General features: G+C 43.5%; 1 protein-coding gene across 1 annotated transcript; it reads right to left on the reverse strand.

Annotated features, from left to right (window-relative positions):
- Positions 1-1114: 1114 nt before the first annotated feature.
- Positions 1115-4407, reverse strand: LOC124663549 (protein FAR1-RELATED SEQUENCE 7-like). The gene is made up of 4 exons (XM_047201238.1): positions 4091-4407; positions 3586-3670; positions 3411-3485; positions 1115-3338 (listed from the first exon to the last, which is right to left on the reverse strand). The coding sequence occupies exons 2-4, from the start codon at positions 3625-3627 to the stop codon at positions 1359-1361; spliced, it is 2097 nt and encodes a 698-aa protein (XP_047057194.1). The 5' UTR covers positions 3628-3670; positions 4091-4407; the 3' UTR covers positions 1115-1358.
- Positions 4408-25806: the final 21399 nt, after the last annotated feature.

Here is a 25806-nt window from a genome sequence, read left to right on the forward strand (position 1 = left end):
GTGGGTGGCCGCTCGGCAGCCGAGGCATCGTCGCCATTAACGTGGCGCAGAGTACCGAAGCGACGCAGCTTTGCAGTCGCTGGCGCGTTTGAGAAGACGCATCGACGCAGGGTCGCTGCCAGGCGGGCCCGCCGAAACGTCCGCCAGACGCGAGCGGACGTTTCCGGACGTCCGCAGAGACGCATCCGAGGCGCATATTTGGGCCAGGTTTGCGTCTCCGCGGACGGCCCGATCACTTTGCGTCGTCCCGCTGGAACAGACCCCAGACACATTTCCGGTCACGGCGGACGAAAATGGTCGCTCAGCAGCCGTTTGCGAGATCGCAATTTCGCTGAAACCTCTAATGATTTCACTGATTATTCTGGGAACAAGGGTCACTGGTGGCTCAGCAATTCTCTGACAGTGCCTGTCAGATTGACCCAAGATGGATGATCGGACCAACAAAAGTCGCCAGAGATTGTCTTGAGTCGCCGAGATAGCCAACGGTCCGGAAATGAATCAGTGAATAGAGGACAGAAGGGCTCAACAAGCCGAGCAAAGGCACCTTGGGGTGATCGAGGGGAGCAGAAGCTGAGAGGGGTCGCTGGGCAAAAGCGGGTATCGTTTGCACAGATGGTCAGATGGATCATGGCCTGGTCGACTGCAAAGTCATATTTCTTAACTTTGCCAGAAAGGATGCGCGCAACTGTCAACGGTTGGTGATTGCCAGCATATAACTTTTCAAAACAAAGTACACTACACTCTACAGCCAAACTTCTCAGAGTTCCTGGAAACCATAAGCAACAGACTGTTTTTCTGTAAGCAAATTGGTTCTCCATGTCCTAATGCCTCATTGGCAAACCCCTTACCGCGGAACGCACTTTTTTCTTCTAGACAACGAAAACCCACAGAACACCTTGCCTGTGATCTCCTTTTACTTCGCGTTGCAGAACGATGGAGGCCTTTGTCGTTCCAAGCTATACATAGCTAAGCAAAATGTCAAACATACAAGCAACCGAGAACCGGGAGTTACAGGAAACAGCATCAGAACAGTGGCTACAAAACAGAACGATGGAGGCCTTTGTCGTTCCAAGCTATACATAGCTAAGCAAAATGTCAAACATACAAGCAACCGAGAACCGGGAGTTACAGGAAACAGCATCAGAACAGTGGCTACAAAACTTTTGGACACAAGTACTCACTACTCAGTATTGACAGCGATCAAGTAGCGCAACCACTTCTGCAAAATGAGCCTTGTTCCAGGTCTCCTGGCTACTTATCCGCCTTCTTGGTGCTCTTTAACCTACATAGACACGCGATTGCATCAAAGTTATGCCTGAAAATCAACAGCACAACTTCCTTTACTGGGTGGTTGACTTCTACAAACCCCACCAAAGCCTACTGTCATTTTGCTGTGTGCCCGCTGTATCAGGTGGATGAACGTTGATATCTTCTGAAAATGTTATTCCAGCAAATGACTCAACCTCCTGAACCTTACTATGATCACTGGCTTGTCCCATTTTAACCACATGGTCAACAGCATCATCAACAGCCCTGTGCAGATATTTCATTTTCTCCTCACACTGTCTAGCGGCGATCAAGCCTGTATTGAACTTGGAGCAGGTCTCGGAGCATAACTGATTGATGGCAGGTGGAAGGTATGTACGCGGCCCTTCTAGGACATGGCCATTGGCATTGAGGACTGCCTTTCGTGTAGCCAGTTTAGTCCACCTTTCCAGTACATAATGTGCAGGAATTTCACTGAATTTTTCCCTCTTAAGAACAATGACGATGTGAGAACACGGAATTCCCACAGATTCAAACAATTTGCATGAACATTCTGCGACTTTAGTACATCTGTTGTAGGTCACTTCTCTAATCTTGCCACTTCCATCACTAATACTCGTGGTTCTTACTTCACCAGTTAGCTCTATATTTTGTACATCACACTCGTCCCTAGCAGAAATCACCTCAGCTTGAAACAGGTTAAATATTGCATGAGTATAGACATCCCTAGCATTCATCTCAATGCTCCAACTTGTCTCAAATACAGGGAGCGTATGAAGTGTGGTGTTATCATCCTGCAACTCTTTTAGACGCTGTTCCCCTAAATCAGTTTCCAATCTTATCCAAAGCTCTAGCATAGGGAGCCGTCGGTTGCTAATGTGACCAAAGAAAGTGCCCTCACCCTCAGGTCTCGATGCAATCTTAGATATTCCACTAAGGTATGTGCCTAGAAAGTACGCAGGTACCCATGATTGACGAATCTCAAACCTACTAGTCAACCATGCGTTATTTTCTAGGCCAAAAATTGAAACTACTGAAGACCACTTTCTGTCAAACTCATCTGCAGTCTCCGACCTCTCCACACATGCTCTGAGCTGACTCTGAAGATCCTCATTGCTGTTTTCAACGCAACCAACTTTCACTGGTAGCTCATTCAGGATATGCCACATACAGAGCCTATGTACAGTATTCGGACATGCATCTCTAATTGCAGATTTCACGTATAGGTCCTCATTGGTAATGATTAGTTTAGGTGCAACCCCTCCCATTGCTTCCAGAAATGTTCTGAACAACCATGTGTATGACTCAATCTTCTCATTTGCAATAAATGCAGCACCAAATGTAACAGAAGAATTGTGGTGGTTCACTCCAGTGAAAGGGGCAAATACTAGGTCATCACGATTGGTACGGTATGTTGAATCAAAGAAAACTACATCCCCAAATAGTGCATAGTTCTTTCTAGAGGTACTATCCGCCCAGAAAATATGTGCCAGCTTGTTCTTGTCATCTATTTGGTAATCAAAGAAGAAAGATGGATCGATCCTTTGCTTACTTCTCATAGTATCAATAATTGTTTGTGCATCCGTATCTTCAACTATTACCTTGAACTCATGGTAGTTGCTTCGCAAATCTCGCTTCGTCGATGCATTTTGACGCCTCCTCCTCGTATCAACTTCTACATTTGATTTTAAGAATTGTTTCTTCCTTGGGGAGACCAGAAGATGTTTGTGTGCCTCAACAAACCGGGCAACCTCATACTTGCCGTCATCTCTTCTCTTGAACCCAATCATGGCCTCACAACCACACCTAGTAAGCTTGACATTCCTTTTAGGCTTCTTAACTTGACCATTTACAATAATATCTTTCTTTTTCCTCCAGCCTTCCCTTGCACAAACGAAACGCTTCCACACCGGTACACCACCTTCCCCTTTGTGTTGTGTGTATGTTCGAACCGAAAAACCCACCTCATGAGCATACTGTTCATAGAATGCCTTACCATCCTCCCAGCTATCAAATTCCATGCCAATTCTTGGTTGTGAACTTTCTGCGCACTTAAGCTCATAAGTCGACTCCTAGACAAGCACAATAAGTTATGAGCTGTAAGGTACAACGTTGATGTTCAGGTAACAATATGAAATACTTACACAAAATGCCAGGCTACTCTTTCTCTTTGGTGTAATGCAACAATCTCCATCCTGTGCGCCTTGCACTGTGACACCCTAGCAGAATGGTATGATGCAAAAAACAAGTTATCTTTTTTTTTTCTTTGCGAGGAAGAAAAGCACATGGATGCAAATGAACGCAATGCAAGGAAATTACCTTGAAAGTGCTGTTGGTGCCGGGGTCAAGTGCCAATGCCATTCTAGACCAACAGTATAAGCAAACACTGCCCTTCACAATCTACCTGTTTTAGGTAAAGGAAATTACCAAAGATTACTTGCAGTTCCAAATAGGGCAATGCAACAGATAATAATATTTCCATAGCACTTCAACTTCAACAATTGCATGGGAAAAGTGGATTATACGGTACAATATAGGGGCATTTGCAGAATACACTTGTTTCATTCATCTTCACTGTTGGAATTGAATTGTTCTAAAAACAATGTTGCAATTGATTAGTCACTGACACTAGGTAAGCAGACGAAACTGGGACAACTGAATGTCCAATCGAAAGAACAAACCAAAACTAAACAGATCAACTTTATCAGGTACTGTATAATTTAACATGAATGGGCAAGACTCCACTGGCAATAACCAAGAGCTTCGGTACCCAGTGCCCACCATACATTCGCATGGAAGAAGAAAATTCTTCAGGTAAACAAACCTGATCTTAGCGTTCTGCCCCGGCTGATCGGCAGATGGGCGACGAAGGCGTCCACCTTCCCCGAAGCTGCAAAACCGCGGCCGTCGCTCCCGATCCTCCGTCGCAATGGCGCCGCCGCGCACAAAGACTTCAAAGCGCACGCCAATTTCAGCTTGTCGCGGGAGCTCCTACGGCGGAGAGCACCTCTTCGCCGGTCTGTGCATCTTGCTGGCGTAATAGGCCCGTGAGACTTGCTAACCCTAGCTAAGCTTTCAACATCAAGGACGATGGATTTGGGGGCGATGCACAGTTCACACGAATTTCCATTTCTGTTTTCTTTTTCCCGACTGGAAGGCAGCTCAGTTGATCATTGTAAATTCACAGGGTGTTATCTGAAGTTTTACACCTGAGGTGGCCTTCCCTCAAAAATTGTCTCTCTGAACTCTCAAGTCTGAACGTGCCTGCAATATTTGGAATGAAGCAATGACTATATACGCGGAATGAAGCAATGACTATATACGCGGACATAGTCACATAGGCAGGGTATATTGAAAATGTCGAGTTCAAAAAGTGTGGGAGGGATATGAATAAAGTTGCACATGAGATAGCTAGGGAGTGTTTTTCTACTCGTTTATCATGTAATTGGGTCGATGAACACCCTAGTTTCTTAGCTCAAATCCTCCTAGATGATGTAACAATTGTGTGATTTTTGGAGCAGCAAGTTTCAGACGCACTTTTTTTCTTACCAGGGTACCTAAGGGGACTGTAAGGTTTTTAATGAGGCGGCTTGCTAGCTTAACATATTATGTTTTTACCTAAAAAAAAAGCTAGATTTTGTGGTAAAAGGAGTTAAAGCTCGAATATTTTAGCAGTGATGAATATTTGCTACCTCTCTCCGTAAAAGTATGAATTTATCTATATTTAGATATATCTAGACATTTTTTTGTGTATAGATATATTCAAATTTAGATAAATTTTTCACTTTTTTTATGGACGGAGAGAGTACTACATAAGAAAGAGACATCTTTTATTTCACTGCAACCGTGGAAGACTCACTTATATACAGGTAGAACAGATGTGTTGAGGATACACCTTTTTCTCAACATACACCTCCACCTCCTCGGAGACATCCTCCCATATAATTGATCACATGTTTTATTTCTCAACACTCACTGTTGATCAATTCGGCATCTGTATATTGCAATCTAAAAACTACTAAAAAATCCTATGGAAAAAATTAAGGAGAAATATTATAACGATATGTTACCGAAAATTCCTTTAAAAAACCCACTGAAAAAAATGTAAGGTGAAGCCATATAACATCCGTCCACACTTGTATTTATATTGGTTCGTTAAAAGCTTGTATGAGAAACCTTTGGAAAAATCATAAAAAATAAATACAATATTAGTGATCGAAAGATCATCAACGAGTTATAACTCCCCCTAAATAGTGCAAACACAAAGGCTATCTCACACAATTCCAAAAACTTAATTATATAATATAACTGTTGTTAGGGGTACTGTGAATATCATAGTATTTTGTTTGCAAATTAATCTCTTACATTTTTGTAATTCACGAGGATAAATAAAACTCGAGCAATACAAGTGACATTATCTTTAATCTCTACATGAACTCACAGGGGGCCACTCATTTTGTAGAGTCATACATATCTTGTGATGCTTCATATAATTACTGCAAAATAATCACACCGGAAGGACCCAATAGAGTCTATTCTAAATAATTTCTTCTGGATACTCTAGTCTTGGACTCTTGGATAAGATACTATTGAGATCACATAATTAGCCACTATCATATATGACATCTTGGCTCCATCTTGATTTTCATACTAGAATTAATCAAGACTTTTGTGCCTTGGATATATCTAAGAATATTTCATACACAAACCTTATAGCTTTCGGGGGTTGCACTCTCAATAAATTGCCAACAAACATAATTTCTTGCCTGGCGTATTTTGCAAGATATTTGGGTGCTCCAATTGTTGATATGGAACTTTGGCTCCATATATCACTTTACCATCTTTCCTACCTTTGAAAGGATTTTTATCCTAAATTAGGTATAATATGACCATATAAATCTTTGATATTGAACTTATTCAATACTTCTACATATATGAAGGCTAAATTACATTCATTCCTGGGGGAACAAGATCAAGTTAAAAACTTAAGCACAGTTTGGTTTGACCCTATCAAGTTAAAAACTTAAGCACAATTTGGTTTGACCCAAATATCCATCTTAAAATGATTGTGTATATCTCAAATGTCTCGCATAAGAACATCGATCATAAGATCATCAACACCACTTAGGTGACATGAAATCTAATTAAGGATTTATCCATGAGTATACATCAACAATCATTGATATTATAATTATCTTTTTCGCGGAAGAACTCACACAGTCGGTTGTACCGCACAATTTTCTCCGACTACTTCAAGTCATAGATGACTTCAGAAGTTTCACACACACATGTTGCAATTTACCTTTATATTCAGAATATTAAGTTCTTCAACGATTTTAATATATAAATCCAAACTGAGTGACATGGAGTATGTAGTCACTACATACATCAACCAAATGAATATATACCGCCAATGACATTCAGCATCGAAACATTATTCCACTTATACCGAGAAGGTATGCCACATCATCACAGATGTCGAGTTTCTTCGAAAAACCTTGGTGCTATGTCACCACCTCATTTAGTTTTTATTTCCAAATGAAACAATCACTTATATTCGCAATACTTATGAGGAGAAGGTTTTAGTATCGTAAATACCTCTCTTATGAGAGAGCACTACGCTTCCTCAATCGCTTCCTTTTATTTGAACCAATATAAGTGCAAGCAACACTCTCCATGGATTTTGGTTCAGGGCCCAAACAGATTTTATCAATTCCCAGGAATAATTATATGTTGACATATGTAGAGTTTCTAATATACGATTCTGAATCAGTGCCATTTGTGGAATTCCCACTATGCCTCTCAATTTAAAGGGCATGGATGTCGCCTAGAGGGGGGGGGGGGTAAATAGGCGGTTTAAAACTTTTACGAGATGGATTAACAAATGTGGAATAAAACTAGTGTTTACTCTGTCAAGTTTAAAACCTATATACTATGGTTCACCTGTGTGCACCAACAACTTATGCTAAGCAATAAAAGCAACTATGTGATAGCAAGATATATAACTTCAAGCACGATCGCTATCACAAAATAAAGTTCATAAGTAAAGATCTCGGATTTAGAGATAACCGAGGCACACGGGAGATCGACGATGATTTATCCTGAAGTTTCACACTCTTGTGAGTGCTAATCTCCATTGGAGAGGTGCGGTGGCTTAGTGCTCCCGAACGCCACAAGAGGCCTCACCTTGAGGTGTGGTTACTTGATGCACACCAACAACACAAAGGCCTCACCCCAAGGTTTGGTGGTCACAACACACACCGAGCGCCACAAAGGTCTCACCTTATTCTCTGGTGACCCTTGCCACAAAGGTCTAGGTCACGGTTCCACTAAGGGATTTCCTTCGAGGCGAAAATTGGGCCTTACACAAAGCTTGGGGCAAGCATCCACAACTTAATTGGAGGCTCTCAAAAATCGCCACAAAGACCTCAAAACCGTCTAGGGTTTCAAGAACCTAAGATCAGTAACAAATTTCTTGCTTTCACTTCCACGAATATCACCGTGGAGAAAACAAACCGATGAACCAAATGCAATGGCAAGAAGACCACTAAGATGCTCAAGTCCTTCTCTCTCAAATTCCAACAAAGTTACAAAAGCTATTGGTGGAATAAGAGAGGAAGAACGAATAAGAGGAGGAACACAAAATTTCTCTAAGATCTAGATCTAGTGGATTCCCCTCACAAAGAGAGAGAGATTTGATTGGTCAAGATGTAGATCTAGATCTCCTCTCTCTTTTCCCTTAAATAGTTGCAAGAAAATCATGGAGGGATTAGAGGGAGAGACAACTTCTCAAGGTCAACAATGGAGTAGAGAGAGATTAGGAGAAGCAACCCGTCCAAGGATGAAGAAGGGGGGTCTTATATACCCCTCCCAATTGAATATGACCGCCTGGGACCTCCCGGGCCGGAATATCTGCCCCCGGGCTAAAATATCCCAACCCCCCCCCCCGAGGCTTCGAAAAACGTCTAAGAACTTAAGGAACTGCTCGTAGTAAGGGGTGGATATTTGGCCGGGAATTTTGTATCCGGGCCGGAATATCCGCCCTCTCCGAAAACTGCAGAAACGTCAAAACAAGAATGACCATAACTTGGGCATTCGGACTCCGATTTTGATGATCTTGGGCTCATTTTGAAGCTAGTAATAGGATCTACAAGATCATGCCGGGAAACATGATATTCCAACAAGGGAGGATAGAAACAAATTGGGAAAGGTTTAACCTATCTATAAGAGACAACCCGGTAACACCTCCAATATGGAAAATGCAACAACTTGAGTTAGGAAACTCAGATATAGGTGAAACCAATTTTGTTGTAAAAAGAATGAAAATATATACCCCAGAAAGATTGAAAATCTTAAGAACAAGTTGGGTAGATTTTTTCAAGAATTTAGAGGTGAAACCTCTCAATACAAAGAACCGGGAAAAACTCCAATATCGAAAACGCAACAAGTATCATGCGAAATCCGTTTTCGATGAACTAGAGCTTGTCATAAGAATAATCACAAGCTCTAAAACACCACATGGATAAGATCCAAATAACTAACAAGAAATATGATCCAAGGATGCAACGGTTTGAGCTCTCTCTGAATGATACGATCGAGTTACTCACTGGAAAGCCCTCTTGATAGTACGTCAACTAAACTCGGTCTCCAACTACACCATGAGACCGGTAAGAAAGAAATCCTACCAAGAGCAAACCTTAACTTGCATGTTCCACTTGAGCTCGATGATTACGATCTTGACTGCAACAAGATGGAACACCTCAAGAGCAAACCTTAACTTGCATGTTCCACTTGAGCTCGATGATTACGATCTTGACTGCAACAAGATGGAACACCTTTCTATATTGTGCTTGCTTAATGAAGTCTTGTGGATTTCTCCCCCATAATCCACCATGGGAGAGCTTTTTCTTCGGCGCATCTTCACATATCCATCATCACCGTATAGATGGAAAGATTCAAGCATATGATCTCTTCGAGTTGGCTCATCTTGAACTTGCACTTCATTTGTTCATTCTTCGTCATGTTGATGTCTTAAAGTTAAACTTGAGGGCTCACTTCATGTTCATCTTCAAGACATACTTGGCACTTGATATTCTTCATAAATTTCTTCTTATTGGAACCTTAAAGCAACATATGGTTCAAGCATTGCCTATGGACAACTCTTACAAATATAACTCAATGCAAACATTAGTCCATAGGAATTGTCATCAATTACCAAAACCACACATGGGGGCTCCATGCATTTTCAGCAATTCCTTGTGATTTCCCATAGCAACGGAGTCAAGGTGTTTCGATGTCCCAGTGTACACAATAATGTGTGCACATCTGTGTTGGGTCCTGGATGATACACATTCTTTAGGTGTCATTCAATGTGAGGTTGAACCACATTTAGTGATCTTTTGTTCTAAAACAACAAGAACTTAGTCTCATATGACCACAATACTCCCCCTCTTGCCTTCATCGATGGACTGCAGAGAGGAGGACTGCTCCGGCACAAGCTCACTTGCCTGATCAATGAAAACAATCTTACTTTGGACGACATGATCGGCATCGCAAGTAATCACACCGCCGCTGACGACGACGCTGGAGGAGAACTTGCCGCTACAGCCATACCCCTTCATCAGCAGAAGAAAAACCGCGATAATGGCGGCACCAGCAATAGCAATAAGCGGAAGAATCCCCCCGACGACCAGAAGAGCGGCGGATCCGACATGGTCACCATGGCGTTCCAACGCGGAGATAAAGGAGGCGGAAGAGGTCGCGAACGTGGGGGCGGAGCCGGCAGGGCCAGCAGCGCGCTGACGAGGTCACATCAGCTGGGTTCCGCGCTCCCCAAACCTACGAAGAGTACAGAGACATGTCGTGCCTGGCCCATATGGATCCGGCCACCGGCAAATCCTCCCACACTAACCGCAAATGCAAATGGGTCAACGACCTGAAGGTCGACCCGGAAGCAGGCTACAAGCGAGCCCGGAAGCACCGCCCACGCGGAAAGGAGGCAAGGGCAAGAACAAAGAAAAGGACGAGGATAGTTCCGAGGCGATGGACGAGGATGACGCTTCGCCAGATCCCAAGGAGGGTTCTGATACGTCCCAAACGTATCTATAATTTCTTATGTTCCATGCTACTTTTATGATGATACTCACATGTTTTATACACATTATATGTCATTATTATGCATTTTCCGGCACTAACCTATTGACGAGATGCCGAAGAGCCGATTCGTTGTTTTCTGCTGTTTTGGTTTCGAAATCCTAGTAAGGAAATATTCTCGGAATTGGACGAAATCAACGCCCAGGGTCCTATTTTTGCACGAAGCTTCCAGAAGTCCGAAGAGGAAACGAAGTGGGACCACGAGGTGGCGACACACCAGGGCGGCGCAGCCTAGGCCCTAGCCTCGCGGCCCTGTTGTGTGGGCCCCTCGTGACGCCCCTTGACCTGCCCTTCCGCCTACTTAAAGTCTTCGTCGCGAAACCCCCAGTACCGAGAGCCACGATACGGAAAACCTTCCAGAGACGCCACCGCCGCCAATCCCATCTTTGGGGATTCAGGAGATCGCCTCCGGCACCCTGCCGGAGAGGGGAATCATCTCCCGGAGGTCTCTTCATCGCCATGATCGCCTCCGGATCGATGTGTGAGTAGTTCACCCCTGGACTATGGGTCCATAGCAGTAGCTAGATGGTTGTCTTCTCCTCATTGTGCTATCATGTTAGATCTTGTGAGCTGCCTATCATGATCAAGATCATCTATCCGTAATGCTACATGTTGTGTTTGTTGGGATCCGATGAATATTGAATACTATGTCAAGTTGATTATCAATCTATCATATATGTTGTTTATGTTCTTGCATGCTCTCCGTTGCTAGTAGAGGCTCTAGCCAAGTTGATACTTGTAACTCCAAGAGGGAGTATTTATGCTCGATAGTGGGTTCATGCCTCCATTGAATCTGGGGAGTGACAGCAACCTCTAAGGTTGTGGATGTGTTGTTGCCACTAGGGATAAAACATCGATGCTTTGTCTAAGGATATTTGTGTTGATTACATTACGCACCATACTTAATGCAATTGTCTGTTGTTTGCAACTTAATACTGGAAGGGGTTCGGATGATAACCTGAAGGTGGACTTTTTAGGCATAGATGCATGCTTGATAGCGGTCTATGTACTTTGTCGTAATGCCCTGATTAAATCGCATAGTACTCATCATGATATATGTATGTGCATTGTTATGCCTTCTTTATTTGCCAATTGCCCAACTGTAATTTGTTCACCCAACATGCTATTTATCTTATGGGAGAGACACCACTAGTGAACTGAGGACCCCGGTCCATTCTTTACATCTGAAATACAATCTACTGTAATTATTCTTTACTGTTCTTCGCAAACAATCATCATCTTCCACACAATACGTTTAATCCTTTGTTTACAGCAAGCCGGTGAGATTGAAAACCTCACTGTTACGTTGGGGCAAAGTACTTTGATTGTGTTGTGCAGGTTCCACGTTGGCGCCGAAATCCCTGGTGTTGCGCCGCACTACACTCCGCCACCAACAACCTTCACGTGTTCCTTGACTCCTACTGGTTCGATAACCTTGGTTTCTTACTGAGGGAAAACTTGCTGCTGTGCGCATCACACCTTCCTCTTGGGGTTCCCAACGGACGTGTGTCAATTACGCACATCAAGACTGTTTTCTGGCGCCGTTGCCGGGGAGATCAAGACACGCTGCAAGGGGAGTCTCCCACTTCCAATCTCTTTACTTTGTTTTTGTCTTGCTTTGTTTTACTTTATTTACTGTCTTGTTCTCTATATCAAAAACACAAAAAAATTAGTTACTTGCATTTACTTTTTTAGTTTTCTTTATTTACTACTGCTAAAAATGAGTAATCCGGAAGTTGAAGTTCGTTCCTTTAAGCAACAAGGGGGAGAAAGTTTTAAAGATGCTTGGTATAGAATTAGCGATGTTCATCATAGGTGCATTAAGAAACACTCCACTATTATACTACTTAGGAACTTTTCTGTTGGTATCTCTAGTTGGAATAGATATGTTCTTGATACTCTGGCGGGAGGTAATTTCCTAGGCACTCCTGATTTAGAAGCTAGTTGCATTATTGAGAGTCTAGTTGGAATACCACCTGTTAATGAAACTAAAATTGAAATCTCTCTTGAAGATGTCATGAAAAAGTTGGAGGGTATAGAGAAAGATCTTCCAAGTATTGAGACTAAATTGGGAATATTACTTAATAGCACTGATAAACTTGATAAATCTCTAGGTGGAATTAATGAGAGAATTGTCGTTTTAGAAACTTGTGCTACTCATGATAATCGAACCCATAGGATTAGTGAACTTGAAGAAGCTATGGGAACCTTGGGTTCAACTTTTTCTTCTCTTAAGTTTAAGGAGAAAGCTTATGTGGGTAAGGAGCAAAAATTCATGTATGCCTCTAAAGTGCCTAAGCCAAAAAGCTATTATAGGCCTAAAATTGACAAAGCCCTTAGCACCACTATGGATGGGGGAGCATCTAAGATACCTATTGATGTTGATGCTTCGTCTCTTGATAATACTTGATTCACACTTTCTGCACCTAGCTGAAAGGCGTTAAAGAAAAGCGCTTATGGGAGACAACCCATTATTTTACTTCTGCACTTTGTTTTATATTTGAGTCTTGGAAGTTGTTATTACTGTAGCAATCTCTCCTTATATTTATTTTATTGCATTGTTGTGCCAAGTAAAGTCTTTGATAGTAAAGCCAATACTAGATTTGGATTACTGCGCAGAAACAGATTTCTTGCTTGTCACGAATTTGAGCAGTAGTCTCTGTAGAAAATTTAAAAAAATCTGCCAATTTATGTGCGTGATCCTCAGATATATACGCAACTTTCATTCAATTTGGAAATTTTCATCTGAGCAAGTATGGTGCCTCTTTAAAATTCGTATTTATGGACTGTTCTGTTTTGACAGATTCTGCCTTTTATTTCGCATTGCCTGTTTTGCTATGTTTGATGGATTTCTTTGTTCCATTAACTTTCAGTAACTTTGTGCAATGTACAGAAGTGTTAAGAATGATTATGCCACCTCTGAATATATGAATTATGCACTGACCCTCTAATGAGTTTGTTTCGAGTTTGGTGTGGAGGAAGTTTTCAAGGGTCAAGAGAGGAGGATGATACAATATGATCAAGAAGAGTGAAAAGTCAAAGCTTGGGGATGCCCCCGTGGTTCATCCCCGCATATTTTAAGAAGACTCAAGCGTCTAAGCTTGGGGATGCCCAAGGCATCCCTTCTTCATCGACAACTTATCAGGTCACCTCTAGTGAAACTATATTTTTATTCCGTCACATCTTATGTGCTTTACTTGGAGCGTCTGTTTGTTTTTGTTTTTGTTTTTGTTTTTGTTTGAATAAATTCGGATCCTAGCATTCTTTGTTTGGGAGAGAGACACGCTCCGCTGTTTCGTATGAACACATATGTTGTTAGCTTTATCTTTAATGTTCATTGCGAAATCTGAACTACTTCATTCATTGCTATATGGTTGGAAACAGAAAATGCCGCATGTGGTAAATGGTTTAATGTCTTGAATATTGTGATACTTGGCAATTGTTGTGCTCATATAGATCATGTTTAAGCTCTTGCATCATGTACCTTGTACTCATTAATGAATAACTACATAGAGCTTGTTAAAATTTGGTTTGCATGATTGATCTCTAGAGTCTAGATATTTTCTGGTTGAGGTGTTTGAACAACAAGGATACAATGTAATGTCTTATAATAGTTACAATATGTTCATATGTGAGATTTGCTGCATCTTTTATACTTGAGTTTGCTTCAAACAACCTTGCTAGCCTAGCCTTGTATTGAGAGGAATTCTTCTCGTGCATCCAAATCCTTGAGCCAAATACTATGCCATTTGTGTCCACCATACCTACCTACCACATGGTATTTCTCCGCCATTTCAAAGTACATTACTTGAGTGCTACCTTTAAAATTCTATTCTTTGCCTTTGCAATATATAGCTCATGGGAAAAATAGCCTTAAAAACTATTGTGGTGAAGAATATGTACTTATGTGTCTTATTTCTTAATAAGTTGCTTGTTGAGCGGTAACCATGTTTCTGGGGATGCCATCAACTTTTACCTTTGTTGAATATCATGTGAGTTGCTATGCATGTTCGTCTTGTCTGAAGTAAGGGCGATTTTCATGATCAAATGGTTTGAGTATGCATACTTGTTAGAGAAGAACATTGGGCCGCTAACTAAAGCCATGATTCATGGTGGAAGTTTCGAGTGTGGACAACTAATTCTCAATCTCTTATGAGAATATTAATCGTTGTTGAATGCTTATGCATTAAAGAGGAGTCCATTATCTCGTTGTCTATGTTGTCCCGATATGGATGTCTAAGTTGAGAATAATCAAAAGCGAGAAATCCAATGCGAGTTTTCTCCTTAGACCTTTGTACGAGCGGCATAGAGGTACCCCTTTGTGACACTTGGTTGAAACATATGCTATGCAATGATAATCCGTGTTAATCCGAGCTAATTAGGACAAGGTGCGAGCACTATTGGTATACTATGCATGAGGCTTGCAACTTATAGGATATCTTATACATAACACATATGCTTTATTACTACCGTTGACAAAATTGTTTCTTGTTTTCAAAATGAAAAGCTCTAGCACAAATATAGTAATCAATGCTTCCTCTCGCGAAGGGCCTATCTTCTACTTTATTGTTGAGTCAGTTTGCCAATTCTTTCTATCCTCGAAGCAAACACTTGTATCAACTCGTGTGCATTGATTCTTACATGTTTACCTATTGCACTTGTTATATTGCTTTGTGTTGACAATTATCCATGAGATATACATGTTGAAGTTGAAAGCAACCGCTGAAACTTATATATTCCTTTGTGTTGCTTCAATACCTTTACTTTGAATTTATTGCTTTATGAGTAACTCTTGTGCAAGTCTTATTGATGCTTGTCTTGAAAGTATTATTCATGAAAAGTCTTTGCTATATGATTCATTTGTTTACTCATTATCTTCATCATTGCTTCGAATCGCTGCATTCATCTCATATGCTTTTACAATAGTATGATCAAGATTATGATAGCATGTCACTTCAGAAATTATCTTTGTTATCGTTTACCTACTCGAGGGCGAGTAGGAACTAAGCTTGGGATGCTTGATACGTCCCAAACGTATCTATAATTTCTTATGTTCCATGCTACTTTTATGATGATATTCACATGTTTTATACACATTATATGTCATAATTATGCATTTTCCGGCACTAACCTATTGACGAGATGCCGAAGAGCCGGCTTGCTATTTTCTCGCTGTTTTTGGTTTCGTAAATCCTAGTAAGGAAATATTCTCGGAATTGGACGAAATCAACGCCCGGGGTCCTATTTTTGCACGAAGCTTCCGAAGTCCGAAGAGGAAACGAAGTGGGGCCACGAGGTGGCGACACACCAGGGCGGCGCGGCTCGGGCCCCGGCCTCGCGGCCCTGTTGTGTGGGCCCTCGTGACGCCCCTTGACCTGCCCTTCCGCCTACTTAAAGTCTTCGTCGCGAAACCCCCGGCACCCGAGGCCACGATACGGAAAACCTTCCGGAGACGCCGCCGCCAATCCCATCTCGGGGGATTCGGGAGATCGCCTCCGGCACCCCGCGGAGAGGGGAATCATCTCCCGGAGGTCTCTTCATCGCCATGATCGCCTCCGGATCGATGTGTGAGTAGTTCACCCCTGGACTATGGGTCCATAGCGGTAGCTAGATGGTTGTCTTCTCCTCATTGTGCTATCATGTTAGATCTTGTGAGCTGCCTATCATGATCAAGATCATCTATCCGTAATGCTACATGTTGTGTTTGTTGGGATCCGATGAATATTGAATACTATGTCAAGTTGATTATCAATCTATCATATATGTTATTTATGTTCTTGCATGCTCTCCGTTGCTAGTAGAGGCTCTGGCCAAGTTGATACTTGTAACTCCAAGAGGGAGTATTTATGCTCGATAGTGGGTTCATGCCTCCATTGAATGCTGGGGAGTGACAGACAACCTCTAAGGTTGTGGATGTCTCGTTGCCACTAGGGATAAAACATCGATGCTTTGTCTAAGGATATTTGTGTTGATTACATTACGCACCATACTTAATGCAATTGTCTGTTGTTTGCAACTTAATGCTGGAAGGGGTTCGGATGATAACTCGAAGGTGGACTTTTTAGGCATAGATGCATGCTTGGATAGCGGTCTATGTACTTTGTCGTAATGCCCCGATTAAATATCATAGTACTCATCATGATATATGTATGTGCATTGTTATGCCTTCTTTATTTGTCAATTGCCCAACTGTAATTTGTTCACCCAACATGCTATTTATCTTATGGGAGAGACACCACTAGTGAGCTGTGGACCCCGATCCATTCTTTACATCTGAAATACAATCTACCGCAATTGTTCTTTCTTGTTCTTCGCAAACAATCATCATCTTCCACACAATACGTTTAATCCTTTGTTTACGACAAGCGGTGAGATTGACAACCTCACCGTTACGTTGGGGCAAAGTACTTTGATTGTGTTGTGCAGGTTCCACGTTGGCGCCGGAATCCTCGGTGTTGCGCCGCACTACACTCCGCCACCAACAACCTTCACGTGTTCCTTGACTCCTACTGGTTCGATAACCTTGGTTTCTTACTGAGGGAAAACTTGCTGCTGTGCGCATCACACCTTCCTCTTGGGGTTCCCAACGGACGTGTGTCTTACACGCCATCAGGTTCCGCAGCTAACAAATCCAATCCCTTCGTCAAAAAGAGTGCTGGTGCATACCACACCTTCCTCGGAACCCCGACAGTCCGCGCCAGCAAATCAGCGCTCCGGATCCTGAACGCCGCAGTTCCGGCTGTGCCGCAGTATGTCAGGTGGTCGGAAACTCCGTGTACGTTTGATAGGGAGGATCACCCCACCATCATTCAGAAGGAGTGCTACGCCTTGGTTGTAAGTCCCCGCATTGACGGGTATGATTTCTCCAAGTGCATTATGGATGGCGGAGCCAGCTTGAACATCATGTACCTGGAGACTCTGGACAAAATGGAGCTTACCAAGAACAGCTCAAGCACAACAATACTGAGTTCCACGGAGTGGTTCCGGGTAAAAAAAAGCAAACTCTCTGGACAGCATCAGACTTCGCGTGGCCTTCGGCGATGTTGATAATTACCGCGAAGAGATGATCACGTTTGAGGTCGTGCCCTTCAAGAGCTCCTACCACGTCATCTTCGGCAGGCCCACCTATCACAAGTTCCACGCAAGAGCATGCTACATCTACAACAAGCTCAAGATTCCGAGACCGAACGGTATGATCACCGTATCCGAAGATTACAAGAAAGCTCGAGAGTGCGAGATAGGCGAAGCCGCCTTCGCAGAATCTGTGATATCTGGAGAGGAGCTGCAAGGCTACAGAGCCATGGTGGATCCGAAAGAGATGCATACCACCAAGAAGCAGATCTCCGAATAGAAAACTTCGTTCAAGGCCGCGATAGACACCAAGAAGGTCAACCTGAAGATAGGAGATAGCTCTAAGCAGGTGTCGGTCGGAGCCAGCATGGACCCCAAATAGGAAGACGCGCTCGTCGAGTTCCTCCTCGCTAACATGGATATCTTCGCATGGCAACCTTCTGACGGAGTACCAAGGGAACTCGTCGAGCACTACCTCAACATAAATCCGGGGGCTAAACGGGTGAAGCAAGCTATGCGACGCTTTGGAGATAAAGAAGCGCCGCGCCATAGGGATGGAAATAGCAAAGTTACTAGAGGCAGGTTTTATAGTAGAAGTTATCCATACTGATTGGGTCGCAAACGCCGTCCTTGTACCCAAAAAGAATTCTGAAATACTAAGAATGTGCATCGATTACTCCGGCTTGAATAAGCACTGTCCGAAGGATCCGTTCCCTTTGCCGCGCATTGACCAAGTCATTGATTCGACGGCAGGGGCGGAACTTCTGTATTTTCTTGACGCATATTCTGGGTATCACCAGATCCGGATGAAGAAGTCCGACCCAAAGGCGACCTCGTTCATCACCCCGTTTGGCACTTACTGCTACGTCACCATGCCTTTTGGTTTGAAAAATGCAGGTGCCACCTACCAACGTACGATGCAGCGGTGCTTGAAGGACCAGATTGGCCGGAACGTACACGCTTACGTCGACGATATCGCGGTCACGACCCGGAAAGGATCCTACTTGATCAGCGACCTCACAGAAACCTTTGAGAATCTCCGACGGTACAAGATGATGTTGAATCCGCTGAAGTGCGTCTTTGGCGTGCCAGCCGGAAAACTCCTTGGCTTCATCATCTCTCATGGCGGCATTGAAGTTAACCCGGAAAAAATCAAGGCAATCATGTGCATCAAAAGGCTAATCTGTCTCAAAGATGTGCAGCGACTAACTGGTTGTGTCGCAGCAATGAGTAGGTTTGTTAGCCGTCTTGGCGAGAAGGCACTACCTTTATACAAACTGCTGAAGAAAACATACAAATTTGTCTGGGACGACGCAACAGATGCAGCGCTTTAGGGATTGAAGAAAATACTCATATCCCCACCTATTCTAGCATCTACGGAAGAGTCAGAGCCTATGCTCCTCTACCTGGCAGCTTCCAACAAGGTCATCAGCCTCGTCATCTTGGTGGAGCGAAAGGAAGAAGGTCTCGAATATGGAGTCCAGAGGCCAGTCAATTATATTAGTGAGGTACTGACGGAATCCAAACAAAGATATCCTCACTTTCAGAAGCTAGCCTACGACGTGTTCCTAGGTAGCCGGAAGCTAAGACACTACTTTCAAGAGCACCCCATGACAGTTGTGAGCAAGGCTCCATTGTGGACGATTCTTAACAACGCTGATGCAACAGGACGCATAGCAAAATGGGGCATAGAGTTATCCGTCTTCGACATCACCTACAAGGCCAGGACCGCAATCAAGTCCAGATTTTGGCGGATTTCATCGCTGATTGGACAGAAGCTCCGGATGCCGAACTGGAGCCGGAACCTGAAACTTGGGTCATGCACTTCGATGGATCCAAACAGCCTCAAGGCTCAGGAGCCGGAGTCACCCTAAAGTCCCCAACCGGAGAAGAACTGCAGTACGTTCTGCAGATTCACTTCGAAACAACAAACAACATGGCGGAATACGAGGCTCTACTACACGTCTGCGCATCACTAAGGAAATTGGGATCAAGCACATCATATGCTGTGGAGATTCTGACCTGGTGGCACAACAAGTAGCCGGAACCTGGAACTCCAGAAACTCTGTTATGGCGGCTTACAGAGACAAAGTTGATGAGATCGCCAAGTGCTTCCTCGGATACGAAGTCAAGTACGTTAGGAGAGACGATAACACAGCGGCAGATATGCTATCCAAGCTCGGATTCGGCAGGAAACCCATTCCTCCCGGAATTTTCCTGGAGCACTTACGGATACCCTCGGTTAAGGGCGCTAACCCAGAAAACCCAGATGTGGCAGTATCTCCGGCTAAAGAGGTGATGGTCGTCACTCAGGCCTGGACTAAGCCTTTCCTGGACTACCTTATGGACCGCAATAAGTTTCCAGAGGACGAAGTCCTCGCAAGACAGGTCGTCAGACGAGCAAGGTCCTACACAATAGTTGATGGACAGCTCTATAAAACGAGCGCAAACGAGGTATTTATGAAATGCGTCTCAAATCAGGATGGCATTGAAATCCTCAGAGAGATCCATGCTGGTGATTGCGGGCATCACGCCGCTCCCAGATTCCTCGTTGCAAAAGCTTTTCGGCAAGGATTTTACTGGCTCACAGCTAAAGAAGATGCTGAGAAACTAGTGAAGACCTGTCGAGGCTGTCAGTATTACGCTACTCAATCAAATGCTCCAGCTCAGGAGCTCAAGACCATCCCTATCACATGGCCGTTCGTGGTCTGGGGGCTTGATATGGTTGGGAAGCTAAAAAAATCATCTCCTGGCGGTTTTGAGTACCTCTTGGTCGCTATTGACAAGTTCAGTAAGTGGATCGAGGCAAAGCCAGTGAGAAAAGCCGATGGTGCTACGGCACTAAAATTCATCTGTAGCCTCGTAGTGAGATACGACATCCCACACAGCATAATCACAGATAATGGCACGAACTTTGCTCAAGGAGAACTGAAGGATTATTGTCATGACGTAGGGATCCGGCTTGACCTAGCATCTGTGGCACACCCATAGTCCAATGGGCAGGTCAAGCGAGCCAATGGCCTCATACTAGCCGGAGTCAAACCTCGCCTTGAAGAACCACTGCGTCGCGCAACTGGAGCCTGGGCGGAGGAGTTAGATTCTGTTCTGTGGAGTTTACGAACTACCCCTAACAGATCAACAGGGTTTAGCCCCTTCTTCCTAGTATACGGATCTGAAGCAGTGCTTCCCTCCGACATCATCCACGACTCCCCGCGAGTTTCCGCCTACAACGAAAATACAGCTGACGAGGCTAGACAACTATCTGTGGACCTGATCGAAGAAGCTCGGAATTTAGCTGACCAACGTTCCATCATTTACCAGCAGAAACTCCGACGCTACCACACGCCGTCGAGTTCGGAATCGCTCGTTCAGGGTAGGTGACCTGGTCCTCCACCTTCGACAGGTGAAAGAGCATAAGTTGCAATCTCCATGGGAAGGACCATTTGTCATCAGCAAAGCGCTACATAACGGATCTTACTACCTCGTTGATTTCCACGAAAAAAAGGATAGACCTGCAAATTGGTACCAGAAACGAAAGCGAGAGGATCCGGATGACATCTATGATGAGACAGATCGTCCCTGGAATATAGCACAGCTCAGTGTCATGGACAGAAACAATAAAATTGCAGAAACGTGGAATTACAATGATCTTGGTTCAGTGTCATGGAGGATATATTACTGAACAACTCTAATGTCAGCTCTAACCTGTAGAGGCATTTTATCAAACCCACACCGACTAAGTGGCAATATGTGGACATGCCCATAGAGGATTGGTTTAAAAATACTGCACTGCATTACTTGCACTAAGAAATGAATTGAGTGACTAGAGGCATTTTATCAAACCCACACTGACTAAGTGACTATATGTGGACATGCACACAAAGGATTGGTTAGAAAAACTGCACAACATTACTTGCACAAAGAAATGAATCCAGAGACCACTATGGATAGATTTTTTTGCCGCTGCTAATACTGAAGCCCCTTTGATAAAAACTGAATCAACTTCCATAAGGGTATATGTCAAGAGCATATGCAGGGGCAACACTATTTATTTTACTGTAGTTGGTAAGTTCATAACCGTGGTGTAATTTGTAGCTAAGATATAATTTACACAATAAAAGCAAGGAAGGCTAGAAGATGCTCTTAGACAACACTGTGTCATTCTTCGTCACGAGGTGGAGGAGGTGGAGCTGCTCGGACAGGGCCAGTAATGAAGTTCGTGTGCAGGAAAGACATGAACATTTGGAATGCCTTATCAGCAATCTCTTGTAGACAATCATGAGAAGGCACGATCTACAAAATACAGAATTCAGCACCTATGCATCATTGTATTGTAGGAATGTAGAGTAGTAATCAATTAGTCACACAAAAATCGAACCATCGGATCATTGGACACACGGGGTTTGTACCACTGAACCTGGGAGGTTGGCGATGGCGTTGGAGATGGAGATGGCGAGCGCAGTGTAGACGCCCTTGCTGCTCACGGATATGTCCTCATCCTCACCGAGGAGGAGCTTCGCGACCGCCAGCGGTCAGAAAAGGAGGCGACGGGAGGGAGATTGGGAGAAGGCCAGGCGGTCTCCACTCCATCTCGAGGTCGTCCGGAGGAAGGCGGAGGAGCGGGAAACCGGCAAACCGCAGAGACGCGTGAGGAGGAGGCTGGTCGTGAAACTCGGGTGGCGCACGGCCTGATCCAGGTCGACGGTAGGGTACAGGTCCGGGATCCATGGCGGTGAAGAGATGGAATCCATGGCGGCGAAGAATTGGGATCCATGGCGGCGGGGAGCTCGGCCCGGATCCATGGCGGTAGGCGACGCTGGGCTGCTAGGGGGAAGCGGCGGCTTGCGGGGGTTCGAGGAAGCCTGCGCTGTGCGAGGAGAGAGAGAGGAGACTCGGAGAGCGTTGATTACGGACGGAGAGCCGAAAAATTAGCGGACGAAATGGAACGTCGGAGGGACTGCGGCGCTGTTGGTTTAGCGAAAGAAATAGTCCCACCTCGGAACATTGCAGGCATTCTCACCGATTTATATAGCAAAGTTTGGCGAAACCTATCGCCGGGTTCGGTGGCGCGAACCTGTAACCCAGATGTTGAGGGGGCAAATCTGCTGGGCCTGGTCGTGTGGGCTCTTTACCCAATTACATGTGGGGAGCGGATGCACAGCTGCCGTCTAGGCCTGGTCGTGTGGGCCATCAACTCAATTACATGTGGGGGGATGCCAGCTGATTTTTTTATCTGCTTTTTATTTTGAGCATAAACACGTCTGCCTTCTAGGTCTGGTATTCATATTGCATATGGTGTCCAGTCAGGCCTGTCATATTTTGAAGTTCTTTCATTTTGCAAATAAGAATATTATTATTCTTGCAAATAAATTCTCATCAATTATTGTTGTTGGAGAAAGATTATTTTCCTTGCTTTGTCTTGAAAGGGTAAATATTTTTCGGTCGTTTCGTGCAAGTTAGATAATCTTTTCTTTATATACGCGCGTAGTAGATAGGAGTAAGCACACCAGAGTTAAATTGGATACCAAAACTATTAAACATTTGATGCCCTCACATTTGTATTAGTTTTGGCCAAAATGCTAGTTTCACATTCTCTATTGAATGGTCAACTCCAAGGTGTATCATCTATTTGTGAGGACAACTTGTAGTATTCTCATGCACTCAAATATCTTTGATGTTGATCAATCAATTTGGTATGACAGTAAAACACTTTAAACTGGTTCATACTTCCCAAGAAGATCTAAGTATGTAGACATACATTGTATGACTTCATTTTGTACGAAGATATATTATATATGTTGGTGTATTATACCGAAACTTGTATAGATATCTTGCAATCTTTTCTCGTAACTCTCTCTCTCTCATATATGATTAGGGTTCGCGGACCTTTGCAGCGCACACAGTTCTTATCAGCAGGGCGACTTGGAGATCAACGACGATACATGGCCTCGTCCGATCAAGGCAAGGGGGAGGAGAAGGACACCATGTTGCCTAGGGATTGATACGTCCAAAACATGGAACCTGCACACAACACAACCAAAGTACTTTGCCCCAACTTGCAGTGAGGTTGTCAATTTTACCGGTTTGCTGAACACAAAGGATTAGAGGTATCGAGTGGAAAGAGATGTTTGCAGAAAGTAAACGGAACAAGATTGTAGTAGATGAATTTATCAGTGTAAAGAAAACAGACGTGGGTCCACAGTTCACTAGAGGTGTCTCCCCATAAAGATAAATAGCATGTTGGGTGAACAAATTATAGCTGGGCAATTGATAGAATATCGACCATACATGATAAAATGATTACTATGATATTTGATTGGGCATTACAACATAATACATAGACCGTAATCCAACTACGTCTATGACTAATAATCCACCTTCCGGTTATCGTCCGAACCCCTTTTAGTATTAAGTTGCAAGCAACAAATTATCGCATTAAGCAATGTGTGTAAAGTAAACAATAGATTTACCCTCGGATAAAACATTGTTGTTTTCTCCCTAGTAGCAACAACACATCTACAATCTTAGAAGTTATTGTCACTCTCCCAGAAAACTAGAGGCATGAACCAACTATCGAGCATAAATACCCCCTCTTGGAGTCACAAGTATCTACTTGGCCAGAGTATCCACTAGCAACGGAGAGCATGCAAGATCACAAATAACATATGACATGAATATATAATCGACCTCAACATAGTATACAATATTCATCGGATCCAGCAAACACAAAATGTAGGATTACATAAAGATGATCTTGATCGTGTAGGGTAGCTCACAAGATCTATACATGAGGCACAAATTGGAGAAGACAACCATCTAGCTACTGCTATGAACCCATAGTCCAGGGATGAACTACTCACGCATCACTTCGGAGGCGGGCATGGCGATGTAGATGCCTCCGACGATCATTTTCACCTCCGGTAGGGTGCCGAGAAGAGTTTCAGAACCCCCGGAGATGGATTCTGCGATGGCGGCCTCGACGGAACTTTTCGTGGATGGAGGCTCGGGTATCCAGGGTTTTCCCGAGAATATGTAGAAATAGGCGGAGGATTTAGGTCGGTGGGGTGCATGGGGGGCCCACACCACCCCTAGGTGCGGGCCACACCCAGGCCGCGCCGGGGGTGGTCTGGCCGCCCTGTGGCGCCTCTTCGACCCCCCTCTGAACTCTGTCTTCGTTTCGGTAAAATATTGACTTCGGCTTTTGTTTCGTCCAATTCCGAGAATATTTCCTATACAACTTTTATGAAATACAAAAACAACAGAAAACAGGGAACTGGCACTGTGGCACCTTGTTAATAGTTAGTGCCGGAAATCATATAAAAGTGCAACGAAGTGTAAGCAAAACATATATGAATTGGTGTAAAACAAGCATGGAGCATTAAAAATTATAGATACATTTGAGACGTATCAAGCATCGCCAAGCTGAACTTCTGCTCGTCCTCGAGTAGGTAAGTGATAACAAAATAATTTTTGAGGTGACATGAAGCCAGCACAATCTTGATCAAGAATGTAAAGCATTGTGAGCTGGGATCTAAGTACTCTAACATAGGCATGATATATATAATTCAATCGAACTTAGCAACTACGTTATAACATGAAGAGTAACTCAAACAAAGAATCAGGAATAATAGTGCATTGAAAGCAACTGTTTGTTTATAAGCATAGAGTAAACATAAAAAAATGGTACTCAACATGTCCTTTATGGAATAGCAAAACATAAATGCTAGGACACCTTTAAAGTTCAGACGGTGACTAAATACAAGTAATTTGAGCACAAGAAATAGCACAATCATGAATCAATCAATAATAATTTTGGGACTATGCACATTGCACTAAGAATGACAACTATGCTCTCTTAATTGGTGCATAAAGCAGAAGATGAAAACTCAACATAAGGTAAAAGAGAGACTCTTTGCAGAGTAAGCAAGATAAACAATTTTTATAAACCTTCCAAAAAGTATGGTACTTATTAGCTTTGAGCTCTCATTGCCCCTATCATAAGCATCTTGAATGGTTAAAGTTAATGTGAGTCAAAAATGAGCTATATGCTTGCAAATCACAAGTTAAAAATCTCATGCTCCTTGAATGCGAGTACCTAAACCTCCTGCTACTCAACTTAGGTCCCAAATAAGTTCTTGTCATTGTAATACATGTATCATCGAGAACCGCCAACGGGGTACCTCTTGCCCGATGATATGGAGGTACTCTTGTAAGAGCAATCCCATGCCAAAATGACAAGACAAACAGACAATGAGCATCTCAGCAAAAATAAATTTTACTATGGGTATAGCTTTTTATTGCAAATGCTTCATAGAA

Source organism: Lolium rigidum, chromosome 6 (assembly GCF_022539505.1).
Source record: "Lolium rigidum isolate FL_2022 chromosome 6, APGP_CSIRO_Lrig_0.1, whole genome shotgun sequence".
NCBI classification, from domain to species: domain Eukaryota; kingdom Viridiplantae; phylum Streptophyta; class Magnoliopsida; order Poales; family Poaceae; genus Lolium; species Lolium rigidum.